The sequence below is a fragment of the Mercenaria mercenaria genome, chromosome 2 (assembly GCF_021730395.1).
Source record: "Mercenaria mercenaria strain notata chromosome 2, MADL_Memer_1, whole genome shotgun sequence".
NCBI lineage: Eukaryota > Metazoa > Mollusca > Bivalvia > Venerida > Veneridae > Mercenaria > Mercenaria mercenaria.
This window is the reverse complement of record NC_069362.1, coordinates 106,872,180-106,894,402: the sequence shown is the minus strand read 5'-3', so window position 1 is coordinate 106,894,402 and position 22,223 is coordinate 106,872,180. Positions and strand designations below refer to the sequence as shown.

The following is a 22,223-nucleotide window of genomic DNA, read 5'->3' as shown; positions in this document are numbered from 1 at the left end:
TATATATATTACATTATCATCTAAGGCAACGGTGAGCTAAACATTGGTGTTATGTTTTGTCACGGAGCATTGCGATATGACATTACTATAACAATTTGTACTAAACAATTTCAGTGTTAAGTTGTTTAACTTTTCTTGTTTTTTAAATCATTTATTTTCTTGTTTCGACAATCAAGCTATTCTAACGCGATATGATCCCTTCCTTTTAAAGAAAATATTATACAATCATGTGTAAAACCAACTTCTTATAAATTTAATCTTTAAGAAACTCCAGCAACAATTACATGCTTTAATATAAACGCTGTAAAATCACTTTTCTGAACAAAGCAACATCCTTATATAAATCAACATGCTGTATGTCCATTGCCAAAATGCAAATAAAGCTGCTGTTTACCGAACAACGAACAATTCTAGTGGCTCCTCCTATTTGAAGAGACACTGCCAAAACATTATAAATAATTTGTGAGGCATTTCCTTAAAATATCTTCGAACAGAAATCTCATTTACTGCGATTTAAAGTCTCAAAGTCATTTGCTGAAACATTTATATGGCCTACATAAAAACTTAATAACATTAATATTTTATGCCAAATTGGAATATTCATTTAATATTTGATGTCCGGTAGAAAATTAAAATTGACACAGTTGATTTCATTTTTAATATTGATACATTTATCAGTAGATCACTCTTAACTGTATAAAGTTGGAACATCTACAGATTTCATAATGTAGCTGACCGACATTTCTTGGTGTAATTATGTGAATTAAAAGCTGCTTACAATTTATTCTGTCTTGAATTTGTGTTAAAAGGTGCATGTTATGATTTAAAAGTAATAGTAAATTGTTCAATTTCATTGACCCTTCAGGACCAGAAAGAACAGACGGAACTAAATAGGTTATGCACAATTGAATGTGGTTGGGTATTTTAATGTCTAAACTATCAATATCCTTGAATTTATTTTGATGTTCTGGTACATATGGAAAGCAAATTACGTATTTTTGTAACAAGCTTGCGCAAAATTTCTTGCCAGCGAATTCAAAGCTGTAAAAATGTAAATATAACAATTGAATGCCTTTTCGCTTTCATACTATGATCTCATTTGAATTCGCTGGCACGAAATTTCGCGCAAACGGCAAAAAAGACAGTAATCGATACTTCTTGCAACTCGTCCAAGAATCGCTAGTACAAACAAAGATTATTCAATTCTTAAATAAAGCTTTAAATCTAACATCAAATAAATGTTAATAACATATGCCTAATATTCATTTCTGTGAGCAAAGAAAAAGGGTCGGTCGGTTTAAGGGCCGGTCGGTTTGCCCTAACCTAGGTTATTAAAACACGTTATTCATTGCTGTTGTATTGAATCTTATCAAATATGAAATTTAAGTCATCCAGTTTCACTTCTTTTCAAGCAGCATTTAGTTATTTTTGCAAGCCCAATTTAATTGGTGTAAATTTCATATAAAAAAACGAGCGTCTAAAACAGTCGGAATTAGGAAAATTATTTTCCTTAATGTTTAAAATTGAAATAAAAATATCATATAACACTACAATCTTTATCACTTTAACAATTATTGTATATATTCATTGTTACTGCAGATCCATTTGACTAACGGTTGTTGCATTTTAGAATAAATATACTAATAGAAAAAACCACTTGTTTTTGTTAGAGGAAGCATTCTGACGTCAGCCGGTACAGTGATCGATTATTCCGCAATATGAAAATGGTTGTTTCTGAATCTTTGTTGTATCAATTTTTGTAAGTTGTCCAAATAAGACAAGTGCATGAAAGCACCTGAAGTGTTTTTTATTTCAGTCAGCTGCAATTAAAAATATCCAGTACAAATGGCTTAGTAAAACTTTACATAATGTGTTTAACATGCTGTGCAGTTTTCTTTTGCAAGGTAACGATCTGAAGCGTATGATAAAAATGTCCACATGTAATTCTGCTGCTATTTTCAAGGCGCCATTTTAATTCATTTATTTAAATTCTGTGACTGTATTATAAAACCACTCTTATTCATCCGTATGCACATTATAAATCAACATTAGACCTATCTGACGTCGATTTATTGCACGTCCCATCAGGGCCGGGCATTTAGAGGTGGTTTAAGAATGTGCCATGGGTTCGGATTTGACAATTTTTTCCCTTCGTGTCATATTTCTGTTAAATTTTCGTTTGACACTCAAAAAATGAATATTCTAACGTGTAATCACAACAATAATGGAATTGATATTATTTAATTTTGTTCCTTCTGGTATATATTTTGCAATATTTGCAGAATTTGCATTATATTGAATCGGATTTGATCAATTTCAGCCTTTCAAGTTATTCGCGCAGGGCCATTCGCGCATGCGCATTGAAATTATGTCATTCTTGCTGTATATTAAAGTGCAGTTTTTTATTAAAATATTTTGAAGTGGATTTTGTCAAGAACAAGGTAAATTGTTACCAACAATATTGTTTTTGACAACAATGCAATTTGAGTGCCAATTCACATGCGTTGATCTAAATTTTAAAATAAACCAAACTCATAGCGAGTCACCCTAAGTGATGACCTACTTACACAATCAATAGGAAACATAAATAAATAGCATGCTTAGACTTTTTGCTTAGTTACGCATTTTAATAGGTTTATAGAGGTTAGCTGCAGTCAAAGTATCATTTTTTAATGTGAATAAATGTGAAGTTTTTGAAGACGGAATAGGGTAAACAATAGACCACGTGACTTTTGGCGCGATTTTACTACACATAAATGTACATATGCTACTTTTGGCAGGTGGCGCTGTGTAAGGTTTTTTTTAGCTCACCTGTCACGAAGTGACAAGGTGAGCTATTGTGACCGCTTGATGTCCGTCGTGCGTCGTCTGTCGTGCGTCGTCAGTCGTGCGTCGTCCATCAACAATTTCTAAAAAAAATTTCTTCTTGAAAACCACTGGGCAGAATTACACAAAACTTCACAGGAAAGATCCTTGGGTGGCCCCCCTTTCATAATTGTTAAAAGAATTAAATACCAAGTTTGTTCAAATCATGACCCCAGGGTCAAAATTGACCCCGCCCCAAGGGTCACTTGATTTTACATAGGAAAATCTTAAAAAATCTTCTTCTCAAAAACCAGAAGTCCTAGAGCTTAGATATTTGACATGTAGAATTGACTAGAAGACCTCTACTAAATTTGTTAAAATCATAACCTCGGGGTCAAAATTGACCCGCCCCAGGGGTCACTTGATTTTACATAGATTTCTATAGGAAAATCTTCAAACATTTTTTAAAAAATCAGAAGCAGAGCAAATTATATAGCATTTCTAGTAGACTTTACAAATTTTCAAATGACCCCAGGTCAAATGACCGCCCCAGGTCATTGATTTACATAGAAACTCTTCAAAAAATTTCTAAAAATAAACCAGAAGGCCTAGAGCTTAGATATTGAACATGTAGCATTGCCTGGTAGACTTCTACAAAATTTATTCAAACATGACCCCCGGGGTCAAAACTGACCCCGCCCCAGGGGTCACTTGATTTTGCATAGAAAAATCTTCAAACAAAATTCTAAAAATCATCTGTTTGACATTTGAAACATGTAGCTCATATTACTCAGGTGAGCGATCCAGGGTCATCATGACCCTCTTGTCTAATTATTAAATGAAGCTATTTATAAACATATCCCATTGTCCTGCAGTTACTGAAACATAAGGCATTTTAATTTATCAATTTGAGACCGCGTCAGAACTTTTGACTCGGTGTCTTGGAGAGAATTTTCTCTTGTACATACTTCCTGATAACAAGAGGCGTGAGTCAGTATAAAGAGATAGATAGTCGAAATAATACGACGTATAAGCTTGTCTAAAGAGATAACAGGTCTAGGATTTTGTATGTTCTGTAAAACTATAGATAGAAAAATCTTTGATATCATGGATGGTCCATATATGTACTGTACAGTATATATTTTAAAACGATGAAATCCTAGAATAGACCATATGACTTATGGCGCGAATTTACTAAACATGTACATATGTTACACTCGGCAGTTGGCGCTGTTCAAAGTTTTTCCAATGATTAAAGCGAACTATTTTTAAACATAATCCAATGTCCTGCACAAGGGGACATTTCGTCTTATTATAAGGTCCAATGATAGTCCAGATAATGGGCGATTTGAGATCTCGTAAAAATTTTGACTCCTGTCTTCTGGTACATACATGTACTTCTTGATTTTATTATTAAGTGGGACCTTTCGGAAACTATTTTTGTGTACAAAAAATACGAATAAGGGGGTTATTCCTATAGAGCATCAGTAACAGGGATATAAACAAGCTATTTTTATTTCTAAGGGGCCCAGACTGTCAAAAATAAATGTTTAACATTAGGTATATGGGCATTTTTCCAACAATTTAGGGTCCCAGCCCAAAATCTAGGAACCATGGGCTATTGTGCCCCTGCTAGGGGTGTAACAATATGCTAGTCTCACGATACAATATGTATCGTGATACAGATGCAACGATACGGTACATATCGCGATACGAATTGGGTATCGTAAGTAAACGTTTATGTGACAAAATAAAAAATAACTAATGTCTCTACTCTTAGAAAGTACTTGAAATTCTAAGAAACTGTAATAAATGATACATTTCTTTAGGTACTATCTTTAACACTGATTGTATGAAAGATATCATTCAATATTTCTAGTTTTCACTTATCGTTTCTGTATTGTGAAACAGACCTATGATTCGATACGTGTTTCGCCAAACTGAGGTATCATGATAAAATGAATTTCGAAATAACAGGTCTTGGATACGATATGCGTATCGCAAAACTGATGTATCATGATAAAATGAATTTCGATATATCGTTACACCCTTAGCCCCTGCTGACTATTCCTTGAGTAAGTTGATTTTTAACCTCACTGACCATGTTTGAAGCATGAAAAGTGCAGTTTTTCAACTTTTTGTTAAAACATTAAATTAAAAAAAAATATTTCTGAGGCAATGAAAAAGAATTAGGGTTCGGCCAAAAATTTAGGGTAGGTCGGGATACCGGAAACAAACTTTTTTTCTAACCTAATTTGTATTTATTTGTGACAATGCTTGTTTTAAATATTAAAAGAGGATTTTAAATCAATATTTTTGAGAGAATTTCAGCAGGCTCAATAGAAAAAAGGTGGTAAATCAGCTTACATACTGAGTTGACTTGGTAGAAAACTTGAATGATTACTAATATCCCCATTACCATTTTTTTCACATTTTCATGCTCCCTTTCAGCTTTAAAAACCGTGAATCGAACATTTATCTTAAGTGATATTGCTAGGATATTGCAGTCCCACTGGCCAGATAGCTCAATTGGCAGAGCAACCCACAATTGAGGAAATTACGTCTGGTAATTTGTGTTTTGGGGAGGTTCCAGGTTCGAATCCTGGTCTGATTGTGCAAACTGTCGCGTTGTGGAGTTAACTTTTTCCAGATTTTATAGAAGATCTACAGGTAAAATATGAAAATGCATTTTATTTACTTATATTGATATTGTTGTAATATAGTATTTACCTTGAAATAAATTTATTCCCCACTATTTTGTTTTCTCTTGGGGGCATATTTGTACTCCTTGATTTTTTAGCTCTTGTGATCACTCGATGTCCGGCGTCTGTCGTCTGTCAACATTTAGCTTGTGTATGTGATAGAGGCTTTATTTTTCAACTGATCTTCATGAAATTTTATGATTATCTTGATGAAATCTAGGCCAAGTTCGAAAATGGTTCATCTGGGGTAAAAAACTAGGACACTAGGTCAAATCAAAGAAAAGCCTTGTGTATGCGATAGAGGCTGTATTTTTCAATTGATCTTCATAAAGTTATGTCAGAATGATTGCTTTGATGAAATCTAGGCCGAGTTTGAATATGGGTCCTCTGGGGCCAAAATGTAGGTCATAGGTCAAATGAAAGAAAAACCTTGTGTATGCGATAGAGACTGTATTTTTCAATTGATCTTCATGAAATTTGGTCAGAATTATTGTCTTGATAAAATCTAGGTCAAGTTTGAATATGGGTCAAACATTTTGATTTTTGGGCCGTGCAACCATCTATTTGCTGCATCTTGCAGCAATTTTTTACTTGTTGTCATACAGAAGTTGTTCTGCAAGCCACTGTTACCACATTATTTCAGAGCAAGGCAGTCCTTTAGGTCGCTTGCATTCGTAAAATATACAGTGTTTGTAGCCAAGTGGTTAGATGCGTTATTGAAAGAAAACAGAGATACGTTTTTTCTTGTTTTTTTTTTAAAAAATCGGAAAAATGCAAAAAAAAAAAAATATCTCAGACAGGTTTATAATTCGAGAAACCTTAGGTAATCAACGATAAAAGCAAGTATAACAGATATTTGTTGTATGAAAATAATGCGTAGGCAAATATATTTGTTTCATTAAACATGATGATACAAGAAATGGGCCATTATTCAATCTCAATAAACAAGTAATTAGCAACAAATGATCTTCATTATTCCATTAATGAAAATAGCATCATTACCAACAGATTTTCCTGATGAATATTGTACTCAGTGGTATATTATATTGACCTTTTCCTCCAACACTACAATTTTTGTGTTTCAAGTTACACTGTTTGTTTGTTTATTTGTATAGTAATTTCATTAAAATTTATAGTAATATTCTCTATTTGAAAAATGTTCCCTGTTACTTTTGCGCACACATATAAAGAACATAACACTAATACTCGGTCTTGAATATTCACTTCATATTAATTGAATAAATCATAAACACATAATTGAGCCACGCCATGACAAAACCAACATATTGTGTTTGCGACCAGGATGGATCCAGACCAGCCTGCCGCATCCGCGCAGTCTGGTCAGGATCCATGCTGCTCGCTTTCAAATCCTATTGCAGTTAGAGAAACTGTTAGCGAACAGCATGGATCCTGACCAGGATGTGCAGGCTGGTCAGGATCCATGCTGGTCGCAAATGCGCTATGTTGATTTGATCATACCTCATATAGTGGAATCATTCGAATTCTATTCAACAGGCCGCCTTTCATTAGGCGCACATTTCAAAACAAACATTCTGATATGTTCTGACTTTCTAACTACTATTACGCTGGCAATATTCTGACTGTTGTTGTTATTTCTTATTGTCATAATAATTTTGATTAAATGGAATGTAAACAGTTGTTATTACGAACAGAAAGATACAAAATATTTAGGAGATTATAATTGAATAAACAAACTGGCAACATTGCATGTGGTGAGGGTATAAACTAGGATATCTAGAGCTTTCAGAGATACTGAGATATTATTAAGGTTAGCGGTCCTCTCATTGAGGTTCTTGCCCTTCATTTCTGTATTCAGTTAAATTAATAGGAGCTTTAGTCTTTTTCTCCATACCCGTCCCCCACCCCCTGCCCAACACCCCAAAAAGATAACGACAAGATCGTATTCACGCGTGATTTGACATTTTTGGACATTTTAAGAAATTCGTAGATTGGAAGTTTTCTACGTTTATTCATTGAATGACGACTGATCATGCATGTAAAACTGAGATTGAAATCATCTGATGAAAACATCTTGTATTTTTCAACTTGAAACAAACATTTAGAAATAGGAAACAAAACGATTCACTTTGAAAAAAAAAACATATAAAAAGAAGTTATTTTTAAATAAATGCACCCTTACAACAAATAAATCAAAATTTGTGTTTCGAAGATATGAAATGTGTACTTCTTTTAAAATCTAAAATCTTTTACTGAATTAAGCAATGCTTTGAAGTAAGTCGCCGGAGGCGTTAAGACACCGCGAAAAGCGTGTATATTTCATGTCTTTTATGCGATAAATTATGCGTATCACTGACTAAACATCATACATTTGGATATTTAGAAACAGTTAAAAATGATTTTACTGAAAAGTAACTTAACCGTATTTTTCTTTTTTGTTTCATCGGGGTCGTTTTATCTGTACACCACTAAATTCTCATGGTGCATGGGTGCATGGGTGCCTGGGACTGTCAGTTGCCATGACATGGTAGAATTTGATTAGCTTCAGATAAATGGATTACAAAACAGATTATACTCTCTGCATGACTGTAAGAAAAAGCATTTTCCGGTATATTAAACTATTTATTATGCAGATCATTAAATAAATGTAGGTTTTCTGATGGAGCGTTCCATTTTTATTAAAAATGTTTGCTTTACCGTTCGCTTCTGTTTATAATCTGTAAGACACCTTTCTTTTACTTAGACCATCATATTTTCTGAAATCTGAGAAAATTAGTAAATTCTTAGAAGAAAAAAATCTAAAGGAATACCGTAGAATTTTTTCTTCAAGTTTGAAGTACGTTTTTGTTTCTGATATTCTGATATTAAGAAAACTTGAAATGCTGAACTTTTTAGGGCTATTAACTAGTAAAGAATCATCACGTTTTCTTTGAGATCCAAAGAGAAGCAAAACGATTAATTGATTACTGTTCTTCTAATTCCATCTGGTTAAATAATATTTTATCGTGTGTCTAATTAAAGAACATAAAGTAGTCGGAACTTCCTTACATTTGTCAATTAAGATAATCAGAGAAAACTTCTAGAAACATTTGTACAAGCAATTATTGTAAGATGCAATAAGTGCACGATAGAAGCTTTCGTATATGTATTGAGCTTCCGGAGAGGAAGAAAGATTAAGCGTATTATAACTCTTACTTGAATGTGTCTACTTAAGATTCTATATTAAGATTTCATCACCAGTGGTTTTATACAGTAGTTTTTCCATATTTTTCAAGAATTAACTACAAATGCACAAGTTTATATGTGGAAAAAAGGAGGGAGGTAAAGTTAATGGTATCACATCGTATTCCTTATTATTATTACCCAGTTCGTTATTTATCTATATAACGCTTTAATGCATGTAATTTTAAGATTTTCAAATTTTTTATGTCAAAATAACAGTAACAAACACTTTTACCCTCATGAAATGATGTTTTACATTTAGTTCATAAAGATACTTAATCAACCTTAAAGTAAAGTTTGATATAGAAGGTAAAGATGTTTTATTACCTGTATTATATACTTTGTTCAACAAAATATTTGAAGTAGGTTATTTATAGATGGTCCGAAGGTTATGTGATACCACTGCATAAGAAAGGAAGTATAAATGATGTCACAAATTATAGAGGTATTACATTATTAAGTACATTAGATAAACTGTTCACACGCATTATTAATAATAGGTTGACATCATGGGCAGAAAATTATCGTATATACATTGAAGCTCAGGCAGGTTTTAGAGCAGATATGAGTACAGTAGACAACATTTTGTTTTAAATGGTTTAATATCACATGTTCTCAATCAAGGAAAAACACTTTTTACTCTTTTTGTTGACTTTACAAAGGCATTCGATTATATTGTACGTGACAATCTTTGGTATAAACTAATACATACAGGACTTCGAGGAAAGATTTTGAACATTGTAAAGTCAATTTATGACTCAGTTAAATCACGGGTAAAGTATTGTAATAGTTTAAGTGAAGAATTTACATGTGTACTTGGTGTAAGACAGGGCGAATGTTTATCTCCCTTTCTCTTTTCAATGTTTATTAATGATTTAGAAGAGAAATTTGTGCATAACAATCTTAATGGTATAGATGTCGATATGTTAAAAATATTTATGCTATTATATGCGGATGATATAGTTATATTTGCTAATTCAGCTAATGAACTACAAGATAGTATAAATGTGTTGCAGCAGTATTGTAATGAATGGAAACTTCGTGTTAATGTTACTAAGACAAAAATTATTATATTTAGAAAAGGGGGTTTAGTTTCACGTGATGTAAATTTTATTATGAGGCTGAACCAATAGAAATAGTTTCTAAATTTAGTTATTTAGGGGTAGTATTTACCCCTGGTGCTTCTTTCGCTACTGCACAACATACATTTTCCTGTCAGGCCCAGAAAGCATTGTTCCAGTTGAATAAATACCTATACAAATTTACATTTATAACGCCAAAGCATAAATTAGAATTATCTGATAAATTAATTTCACCTATTTTGATCTATTGTTGTGAAGTATGTGGTTTTGCAAACGATTTATCAATAGAAAGAGTACATATGCAGTTTTGCAAGAAAATTTTAGGAGTTAAGAAAACCACACAGAATGATTTCATTTATGGAGAACTTGGTCGTGTGTCTTTTAAAACTGTACAGCTGCTTAGAATAGTTAAATACTGGTTGAGAATTTTACAAATGAGTGAGCACAAGTATGTAGCTATTGTATAAAACTTGTTAAAAAATGATATGGAAAGATATCCTAATAAGACAAATTGGTGTACGTTACTTAAGAATTTATTATGTTCCTTAGGTGTGGTAGATGCTTGGATTTTTCCAAGTGTTGGCAATGTTACAATGTTTTTGTCTGTTGTTAAGCAAAGACTGAATGTTCAATTCATTCAAAATTGGAATTCGGGACTTAATAATTCTGATAGAGCCCGTTTCTATAAAACGTTTAATGTATTTCAATTTCAACCATATTTGGAATGTTTTACGGTCAATAAGTTTTGTCAAGCATTAACTAAATTACGAGTCTCATCACATAGATTACAAATTGAAGCTGGAAGATGGATTAGACCTGTAAGAATTCCTATTGATGAAAGAAAATGTTTCGTTTGTAATCAATTGGAAGATGAATATCATTTTGTCATTGAATGTAGTTTATATAATGATATAAGAAAGCAGTATTTACCACGAAAGTATTGGAATAGACCGAGTATGATGAAGTTTGTTGAACTTATCCAGTCAGACAATAAGAAAATCATAAGAAATTTAGGAATGTTTATTTATCATGCATTTGTCTTAAGAGATTCAACATTATATGGAAATTAATGTCCTTATTGCTCATAGTGATATGTGAAATAAGGCATAGATTATATTGGTCATAACGTGACCTTCTCCGGTTCTGATACTGTTAACATGAATAAAATAACTTAAAAGAAATTGAAATTAGTTTACAGTTATTAGTTTATGTAAACGTTAAATGTTATAGTATACAAAATAACATATAGGTAGTTAAATTTCAATTTTAATATTATGATGTTAATAGTACTATCTATTTAAGTGTCCTGAAACACATAATTCTGTACTTAAATGGACTGAACTCACTGATTATGTCGATATGTTTTCACTGTTATGCGCATTATGTATTAAAAGATATTTATGGCAAATGATCTATATTTAAATGTTACATGTTTTCACACTGTTTGTTCATCATGTATTATTGTGTGTTATTATCCTCGTGTATTTATAAATGCAATGGATTTAAATAAAGTATCTATCTATATCAATAATTGATTAAAACTTGCCAATGGTGTTTTGCCACGGAGCATTGTGGTGCCCCATTGTTACGTTTGTTTGTTTGTTTGTTTTGTGGTTCTATTTTTCAATGTTGTCTTCATGTTTAAGTTTGTATCTTTTATTTTTGCAGGCATGTATATCCAGTACACACATATGCATAAACCGTTTGTCTGCGAAACTTGTTATTTCCGGTTTAGATACAGATTACTGTGAAATCATTAATTTTCGCGGTGGATTAATTATTCTTGGAGTTCATGGTTGAGCCAATTCATGAAATTTAATCTCAACGAAACAGTATTATTCCCATTCATTTTATGTTTCAAGAATTATATCCCCATAAAATAGCTACTCTGACCAAAACCACGAATTATCTGCCCACGAAAATAAATGATTCTACGGTATATATAACATAAATAACACGCATCGATAGCAGCACTCCGTACTTTCTGTCACTTACTTTGATTTCTTGAACGGACAGACATAAGATTTACAGACTAACACCTGTTCACACGCGACGAAATTCGGATTTTAGATGCACTAGAATCCATACCCTATAGAATGGAAGGCCGTTGCTAATTGTCAAATGCTTATGCCAAATAGTTTATTCTTAATGTTTTTTTTCAAAATGCTTAATATCAATATTGACTATCAAACGGTAACTATCAAATATTTATTGCGAAATGCGAAACGAAAAGTGTCAAATACTTATTGCTAAGTGCAGCCGTGTATATCAGTGGATGATTGTAAAACAGTTTTTGGTCTTCATAACATAGTTTTGTCTTTTCAGAACATTTTAGAGTAAAGAGTTTCGGTCCGGTGAAACACGTTATTGCTTTAAATCAGACTGGCAGAAGATTATATGTTTTTTAAATAATTTAGAGTTACATTCATCAGTTTAAGAGTTACTTACTCATAGATTTAAAGAATCTGCATATTTGCTGTTATTATTTGGCAATAAGACTAAGATATCTGACATTAAGTATATGGTATTTAGCATCAAATATATGGCAGACAGCATATGGTATGTAGCATTTAGCACTAATCTTTTGACATTAGCAGTAAATAATTCTCGATAAGCGGTAAATATTTGCCATTTCGCATTCGGCAATTAGCTATATGGCGCACTGACTTTCCATAACATCGATCCATCTTCATGTTAGATCATTTTTGAAAGTGATATCGGTTGAATCAATAATTAAAAGATAACGCAAGCAATTATGTTATCTGGAACTTATTGAAACGTTACAAGTGTTGATACGTTTTGCATAGTTTGCCAACTGGGATATCAAATGCCAATTCCAAGTTAAAAGTTAGACTGGTCGTCTGAAAATGTGTAGCAGAAGGTTTAAACGAATTCATACAGATTTTAACATTTATGCAAGTCAGGCGAAAATTCTGTAAATCTAGAAATTAATCTGCCTGATACTTTTCATATTCATGAAATAGATACCACGGAATAAGATACGTTGAGCGTGAAAAAACATAATTATCAGGGAATAATAAATCATATGATAAGAAATGTCTTAAATATTGTAGTATAGACATCATCTTCTTCTTGTTCGCTTAACTTTCATACTATGATAAAATAGTAACCGTAACATGTAAATAAAACATTCATATTTCATTTGTTTGAAAATAAACCATGTAATTACACAATGTAACTTTTATCGTTTCTACACAAATGATATGTATTAGAGAGCGTATATTTAACACTCCTTTTTAACACCTTGAAGTTACTTAATTCTTTGTTATAAAACTTTGTACAGAATCATTCAATAAATTAATTTTCTTTAATTAAGTCATGTATAGATGACTGAGCAAACTAAAGAAGGGGTATTTTTGCAATCATGAAGCAGATTCACCGAAAGAAAACTGGGTTAACATAGCCTGATGCGCCCGTCTCATGACTGTTAGCTAGTTTAACTAATAATACACAATAACAATGAATAAATCTCCTTTCCTGAGTTGTCCCTCAAAGATTCGAAGTATCATTAGTACCATTACAACAATAACTGCAAGCTTCTTTACCAGTCTTCAGACATATGTCAACATCGTAATTGCATTATATAAGTTAATATCTACATCACATTTGTGTCATCCTAAGAATACAAATTAGATGTACAGAATAAAGTAGAATTTCTCTAATCAAGGATTAGGCTCAGAACTTAGATTCAATAAATACTATACGTCCCTTGGCATAGTTAATACACTTCTGCTTAGAATATTAATTATGCCATATACATTACAATCAGCCAATAGCAAAGTATCTACTGCCGAAAATAACTTACTATTTACGTCAAAAAATGTATTACAAAATAAAGAACTTAAATAAACGAAACGAAATGTAGGAAAGTTACAACAGACTACTAACTTAAAACTCAAAAATGTAATCACTGATTAAAAGAAATACATGTTTTTATGAATTAATTTGTATGACCAAGTCATAACATCACTACAAAAGTGAAAGGCTTCTGAGAGCAAAAGCAATTTCTATTATTTACATTTTATATTAGTTACTTTATGGATCAAACCAAGCTCTGTACAAACGGATTTGAAAACAAGCTCATCTGTAAGAGTCTTTTGAATAAACTTTCAAAACTGTTTAAAGATCTCTTGAAATAATTTGAGAAGTAAAATAAAAATTGTAATGCCTTTATGTAACTGATTTCCAAGAAATCAACAACATCCATAAAAAGGCGCATATAGTATTCTATGTGTGTGAACTTCTAACACGATCGCCCGGAAAATTCTGTCCAGTTTCTGTGGACTGACACGTAGATTGGTCCGTACAATTTGTTAACTATCCATACCTACATTTATAGCAATTTTTGCATCTGTCTGATAAATCAGTCTGATACAGTGTACCTAAATTGATGCAATTATTGTCATTTCATGGTAAATGACAGGAACCAATGAACTGATGTATTCGACCTCAGTATAGTTATTTAGTTAATGGTGTTATTAATGTACTTAGTGTCAAGTCTGTCTGGTAATATTGTTATATATGATGTGTTCTCAGTGAACTATATATGGTCCCTTTTTGGATACGTATTACTTTATCCGTCATCTCATCTGTCCTTTGTATAAATATTAAGAATACCTTAAAAAAAACAAGTCTCATTTATTGCCAGAAACAATGAGGTTTCAAAGTGGAAAATTTAGCATTTAATGCGTCTTGCTAGCACTATTTCTGTAGAACTGAGGTCTTTTCAATTTTGTTATTATCGGATTTCGTAAAAGTGGTCAAAATGACCTAGGATCATACAAGTGAATAAACTATTTCAAATGCATTTGATATGATGGACAAACTAAACATTATCTACCAGTCTGTCGTTTTCGACTACATTGGATATTGTTTCTTTATCGCTAGTAGCAATAAAACGATATCAAATTATAACTCAAATGCAGCTCTTGTGCGCTGTTTATTAATTAGTTCTGAAAAGTTTTACTATGGTTTTGTTCCGTTGCTATCAAGAGACATATTCGTCCATAAACCCTTTTGTTACTAGCCTTTTGTGTGTTTCCTTCACGCAATTACTGACATAATTATTGCATGATAAAAAGCAGGTGCTATTTTCTGATAATCTATTGCATAAACACTGTTACAAGCTGGAACCCTCTCTCTCTATAAGCAATGTGCAAATGCGTTTGTAAGTAACAAAGTATTCTGATTTATTATACACCCTAAAAGCAGATATATAATTCTATATCTGACGACTTTTTAGATGAATTATTATTGATGCTATATTCAACAGTTTCGGTTAAATTCTTAGTTTTTTTTCAAAATTGGTTATTAAACCTGTACTTCTCATTAAAAGCAATATTTAATTTCATTTAAACTTCCGAACGTAACTCTTCAAAATGATTCATTTTAGCCTGCGCCCTGCCAACATCATACACTTTTAACAACTCAGCTTGAAAATAATAATGCCCCTAAAGCAACAGCAACTTTTTCTATAATTTAAATTAAGCTTAACAAACTTAACAGTGCTGCTATATGTTCTGGTTCCTCGGGATCATGAGTCCATTCAGTAGTGTTCCGGACAAGAGTGATTGGTATTGCATGTTCCATTACTTCTAATGAACGGATTTTGCAATTGTTTTGATTGGGTACATCTGTGCTCCAAAGACAATGTTGTGAGTCATGAATGTTAAGTGGTTCGTGCACTGACTTCTAAAATGGAGGGACGTTTGTTTAAACAACCGGACCGGAGACTGATTCTTCAAATCATGTCTTCCTTATTCGGTTAGTCTTCTCTCGATATGTGTCAGCAAGCACTACCTACTTGATTTTATTTAGCTTGAAAAAGTCGTCTAGCTGACTTGCGGAAGGTCGGTAGTTCTACCCAGTTGCCAGCTGTGACTGAATATTGCCTAGAGGGAGCATCTTTGATCATCATTAATCAGTTAATCTAGAAAGTCGTCATATCACCTAAATTTGTGTCCACTCTGTATTCAGTTATGGGTTAAGCAAAGCTAGAACTGCATTTGACAAATATAATATGATAAACAAAGAAAAAATTCAAAAGAAGATATAGACAAACTATCTGTATCTATATATTTTATATATATAATTTCTGGCAATATTTTGCCCAAGTTGTTGATTTTAAATTTCATATCTCAGCAAGATACTAAAAGGTTAATCAGTATTAACGTGTTCTAATTCAAAACAAACATTTTTCTGGTCCTTCTGAATAAAAGTGTCATCTAGTGTCATATAATAAGATTATGACAAAAAATCTCAAAATCTATATCAAAACACAATATTTGTGCTAGATAATTTAATATCGAACATCTGCTAAGATACTTGATGACGCAATTCAGATGTTCTTTCTCATATGTCTGCGTATAATCGTGAAAATTCGCAAATAAGCCGCACCATGAGAAAAAAAACATAGTGCGTTTGCAACCAGCATGGAACCAGACCAGCCTGCGCATCCGCGCAGTCTGGTCAAGATCCATGCTGTCCGCTTTCAAAGCCTATTGCAATTAGAGAATCCATTAGCGAACAGCACGGATCCTGTCCAGACTGCTGGTCGCAAACGCACTATGTTGGGTTTCTCATGGTACGGCTCAAATACCTGTAAAATTTAGGCTGCTGAATGATTTAGCAGTCACTCGTAAATATTGACAGACTAAAATATTGTTGATGATTTATCTAACAGCCTAAACTAATGAATTATGATTCCTAAATTCTTCAACGCATATTTCTTATCAGAGTATAAATCGTGTTTTGTCAAATGCCTTTCCGGTGATACAAGTTGCACAAAATAACAAACTGAAACCTTAAGTGGGTTCTGTGGTCATGTGGTTAATTAGGGTCGTTGACTTCAAATCACTTGCCTTTAGGTTTATAGGTTCCAAACCTCGCGTGGGGTGTAAAAATCTTTCAAGTGAGGAAGCCATCCAGCACAGGCTTACGAAAGGCCTGTGGTTCTACACCCATGCTTAAAACAACGCGTGGAGGAGCACCTTAGGGTCTCTCTCCACCATCAAAAGCTGGAAGAAGTCGCCATGTAACCTAAATGCTATTGGTGCGACTCTTAACTTCAACTTCAACTTCAATGGGGGTACTCGACAACATCCACTACGTAGACATCGACGTCGAGGAAAGGTGACTGTACAACGGTGTAGAGCGAAGTGTTCCGACAATTATCTAAAACACTATGCACAAGTCCGCAGCTTCAACTGTCCCTTCATACTGATGTTACGCACTACACCATAAAATAGTCTAATGACCAACATGTATATACACTATATAATAATGCCGTGTCGCTTTAAACACTGGATGGCACGAGCGAGACGAGTTGGATGGAGGATTTGAACGCATCCAGACTCATAGAATTGACACAGGATTCCGGAATCATGTTCCATGTGATAACAGTTCTTGGAAAGAATGAATTTTGATATATATTGATCCTTGGTTGATAATGGACAAATTTCATGCTGTGACTCCTTCTAGTAGATCGAAAAGTAGCAGTTGTAGGATGGTAGTTCACTGGTAAAGTTTATAACTTTGTACATAAGTATGACATCAGCACAAGCTCTGCGTTGTTAAAGGCTTGGCCATTCTAATCTCTTAACCATTTCACTAACGCTGGTCGGATTGTAAGGATTGTATGGTTTGTTCATCACCCATCTCGCAGCATTTCTTTGAATCTGTTCAATTTGTTTTATTTGAGTCTTTTGGGAAGGGTTCCAAATAGGTGATGCATATTCTAACTTTGGCCGAACTAAACTTTTATATGCATTTTCTTTTACTTTTGGTAGACAGTATCTTAGATTCCTTTTCAAAAAACCAAGAACACTTGATGCCTTTTTCGTGATGGTGTCAATATGATCGTTATATTTCAGATTGTTACTAAGTTCAACTCCTAAATATGGGTGGTGGCCTACAGTTTCCAAAGTATCACCTTTCATTTTGTATTCATATTTCCTTTTAGGAGCAGAAGATGAGAATTGCCTAATTGCATATTTTTTGACGTTAAAATCCATTTGCCAAATGGTTCCCCAGTTTTCAAGTTTAGAGAGATCCTCGTGTAGAGATAAATTATCTGACAAGTTTTCTATAGATCGATACAAAACACAGTCATCGGCAAAAAGACAAATATTTCAAGCGATGTTGTCAGCTATGTCATTAATATATATCAGAAAGAGCGTAGGTCCAAGAACCGTGCCTTGTGGCACTCCAGATGTTACCGGTGCTATGTCTGAACTTGCGCCGTCTACGACTACTTGTTGTTTTCTTTCAGTTAGAAAAGAATTTATCCAGTTTATAGTATTTCCTGTAATACCATATTATTCAAGTTTTTGAGAAAAACGACGATGGGAAACCTTGTCGAATGCTTTTGAAAAGTCCAATATTGCCATGTCCATCTGATTTCCGGAATTTAGAGATTTGGCGATGTCATCTGTAGTCATTAAAAGTTGTGATTCACATGATCTTTTGGAGCGGAAGCCATGTTGGTTTTCATGAAGAATATTTTGAGAGTCAAGATGGTCCATTATTTGTGATACTGTAATGTGTTCAAGCATTTTTGACACAACAACTGTTTAAGATACTGGGCGATAATTTTCAGGTTTTGATCGGTCTCCTTTCTTTAAAATAGGTACAACGTTTGCGTGTTTCCAGTCCAATGGAATGTCTCCAGTAGAAAATGATTGTTGAAAATGTTTAGTTAAAATGGGTGCAAGTTCATTCGCGCACTGTTTCAAAACTTTTATTGGGATCTTGTCCGGTCCACTAGCTTTTTGTTCATTCAATCGATCTATGCATTTTTTCACTCCTTTTTCATTTATAATAATATCATTCATAGGCTTAAACGGTGAAGATCCTTTATCTGGGATGTTAGATAAGTTTTCTTTTGTAAAAACTGAGACAAACTGACCATTCAATAGATTGGCTTTACTTTCTGCATCTTCTGCTACTATTCCCCGAGATTTCAATGTTCCAATACTAACCGAGTCTTGTTATCTGGCTTTTATAAATTTCCAAAATTTCTTTGAAGTTGTATCTTGCTCAGGATCTAATAAGTTATTCAAATAATTATGATAGTCACTGTGCAGTTTATTTCTTGCTTTAACACGGAAGTTTTTAAATTCAGAATAATCATGGCTGTCATTGCTTTTACGTGCGCGTTTGTACAAACGTTTTTTCTTACGAAGCTTTTTCAACCATGGGATTTACTGTTTATTTTTCAACTTTTTAGTTGGTATAGATTTATTCATATTGGAGAAAAGAGTGTTCTTGAATTTAAGCCAATTTTCATTTACACTATTGTTCAAATAATATCTTTCAACAAAACTGTTTTTGAATTCACTAGTTAGATCTTTCAATTTATGCCTTTCTTTAGTCATAGACTGTTCGCTCAGGCTTTTTATTTTAACTGCGCGGAGTTTTGATGATACGAACAGACAATCATGGTCACTTAGACCCAGTGGAGGTCCTGTGGAGCATCTTTCGATCAAAGTAGGGTGGGAAGTTACAAATAGGTCCAAAGTCCTGTCCACTCTAGTCGGCAACATGTTAACTTGTTCTAGGAAGTGAAAATTTAAAATTGAGCATAGTTTTTCACAGTAAGATTTATTCTTAGCACCCGAAATTGGATTTCCGCGTTCCCAGTCGATGTCACCTAGATTAAAATCTCCGCCCAAAAATATTTTACAATTTCTATATTTCTTATTTTTTCCAATTTTGCTGAGTGAAATATCAAGTTCTAGCAATGTGTCAATGGGAGATTTCGGTTCTCGATAAAATGCACCAACCAGAATGTTGCTGTGTTTGGTGGTTTCCACTTTCACCCATTTGATTTCACAATTGGCGTCTAAATCAGGACATTCTTCACAGTTCAACCCTGGTTTCACCATAACCATGACGCCACCCCACTTTTTAGCAACCAATTCTTTACGATCTTTCCGAAAAATTTTATAATTATGTTCTGTGGGTATACTGTATGGTAATATTTCCGCGTCAAGAACAGCTGGATTTAAATGTGTTTCATTACCAAGTATAATATCAGGTTCACTACTGGCTATGAGATTGAGTAATTCAGCTTTTTTATTTCCAACACTTTGAAAGTTAATTACACAAAAGGACAGGTTATCGCCGTTATGCACCGTGAATGTTCTGTTGCCTGAACATGAGGTTGATCGACCACTAGCTACATATTGTGAAGATTGAAGACTAGATTCTGGATCAGAAACAATGCTATTTTCATGAGAGGAAACACTTCCTGTTTTGGGAATAAATGTTAGATTCAGATCACTACATTTTGATTTCGTAGTCACATTCCTCATTGGAGTTGTGTACTTTCATCAATGTTTATACTATCATTATTTATGTTTGCGAGTTCATGAAACGGGTTGGTGGTTCTAAAGGAATCTAGATCCATAAATGAATATGTTGCAACATTTGGGTGTCCGCATTTATTTCAAATCCAACAGACACTACTTTTACCTAAATCACTATATGTTCTTGGTCCAATGTTAAGACATTTACTATGAAACCATACATCGCAATCTTCACATTGAATAGCTTGTGCATTCCAAGTGACCCTCCTATAACACAGGCCACAAGGGTACTTCTCTGGACCGGGCTGGATTTCAACATCACCACATTGGAGAATTATCAAGTACATAAACAGACCAGTTTTTAGATGGCATGCAAAGTGTTTTTTGATTTCTTTTGTTTGCAGAGAAATTCATGGCAACGGAACTTGGGAAGTCATTACCACCTGTGAAAGTTCTTGAAAAAAAGTCAAATCTTTCAAATTTTCTGGTGTGGGATGTACTTTCACACTAGAAATTGCAATAATAGTCAAGATTAACGCGCACGAAAATAGATGACAACTCTTTCGAAAATCAACATCCGGTATGCGCCGACTGTTAGCGCATGGAGCCATTGTTCAATTTGCGGTGGGTGGGGTACCGCTTTCAAAATTTACCAACAAAGTTTCTATTCAAAAACGAATAGTATGGCAGAATTATTATTTACTCGGATTCCTTTTTGCTTCCAGAAGCTGCAGGGATAGAATATACAAACGCTTTTGGCCTAAATTTGACAAAAATATTAAATTTCTTTAGCACGATGTCGGAACACTTCTCTCCACAAAGGGGCACAACTCAAACGCAACTAAGCAGGTAAACGAATAAAACAGAACAAAGCAGAAAGAAAGATAAACATACCCCATGATTTCTGCCAATAATCGGTACAATATCTCCATTTTCCATGTTATGAATAACTATTTTGAATCATTTTCACACAGTTATATCAACTGCACGATTGTTTGCATTCATGAAAAATTATATTTGTATTAAACACAAAACAACGCGACACATAAACAAAAGTATTTCTCGAATAGCTGAATGTATCCAAACACGTTCATTTTCCCAAGTACAATATGTAACTTAACCAGTGCATTTAAAATTATTTTTTTACAATTATTATAAGTATGGCTACGTGCATAACACACTTATTTATCCAGTGAAGTGCTTTCTATATACGTCTTTTCTTTTTTAAAGTCATACTTTGCATAATTATAACTTTCATAAATTCCATAACCGAACAGCAAAAGAATTTACAAGCAGTAGATCAACAGTAGAGATTTTTCTGTAGCTTCCTCCAATCCTGTAATCAACCTTCAGAAATTTTATCTCACCGATGGAGAATTTGTTATATCACTGTGACAGATAGTATTAATGACACTGGCAATTCATCTGAGAAACCTTTTAGTTATTTTCAGTTTACGGAAAAGATATGCTAAGTCAGTTTATGATTAAAAGGACTGTCTAATAATGTTCCATTTACACTAGGCAGTCAGGCAACAAAAGGCCAATTTGTTCCACTAATTCTCCTGTTACAATGTAATTAGGTTCTCTCACTCCAATATTTCTCCTCTTAGTAAATGATTGGGTTTGCGCAAATATACCAGTATCAATGTAGTTACTACTGTGTGTACATGCACAGCTTATTGTTATCTAAGGCAACGGTCAGCACAATTTTAACATTATAATTGGTAGTGGAATAACTTTATATTTATCCTACGTCACAATGCCTGGTTACAAGCGTTTATGTTTGCCCTGTGTATGTTCAAAACAAATTGTTGGTTATCGAGCTATTTAACTGTTGAATTTGTCATTCCGTTGAACGAAAGTTACACTGAAACATGTTTTTCACACCAGACCGAAAAGAAACTACTCACAGCTTAAAACTGCAACCGAGTACAATAAAAACAAAGAAAAATATCAAACAGGGAGTGCCACGCACCAAAAGCGCAGCCTCCTCAAAACGAATCCCCCAGCACGCAAACGCGTGCACAACACACACACTCAAAGCTTACACATCAGGACAAAACGAACAACACACACACACACACACACACACACACACACACACA

At 33.5% G+C, this 22,223-nt stretch overlaps 1 protein-coding gene across 2 annotated transcripts in view; it reads right to left on the bottom strand.

Annotated features, from left to right (window-relative positions):
* The window catches only part of LOC123562432 (atrial natriuretic peptide-converting enzyme-like), a 172,040-nt gene that overhangs the window by 84,384 nt on the left and 65,433 nt on the right, over positions 1 to 22,223 (bottom strand). Inside the window, exon 1 of one of the 2 annotated variants that reach the window (XM_053537441.1) lies at positions 21,013 to 21,671. The exons of the other annotated variant lie outside the window; for it this stretch is intronic. Coding sequence (XP_053393416.1) covers positions 21,013 to 21,057 — 45 coding nt within the window. The 5' untranslated portion in view covers positions 21,058 to 21,671. Of the gene's footprint in view, positions 1 to 21,012; positions 21,672 to 22,223 lie in introns of those variants that run through there. 2 annotated transcript variants of the gene reach the window in all.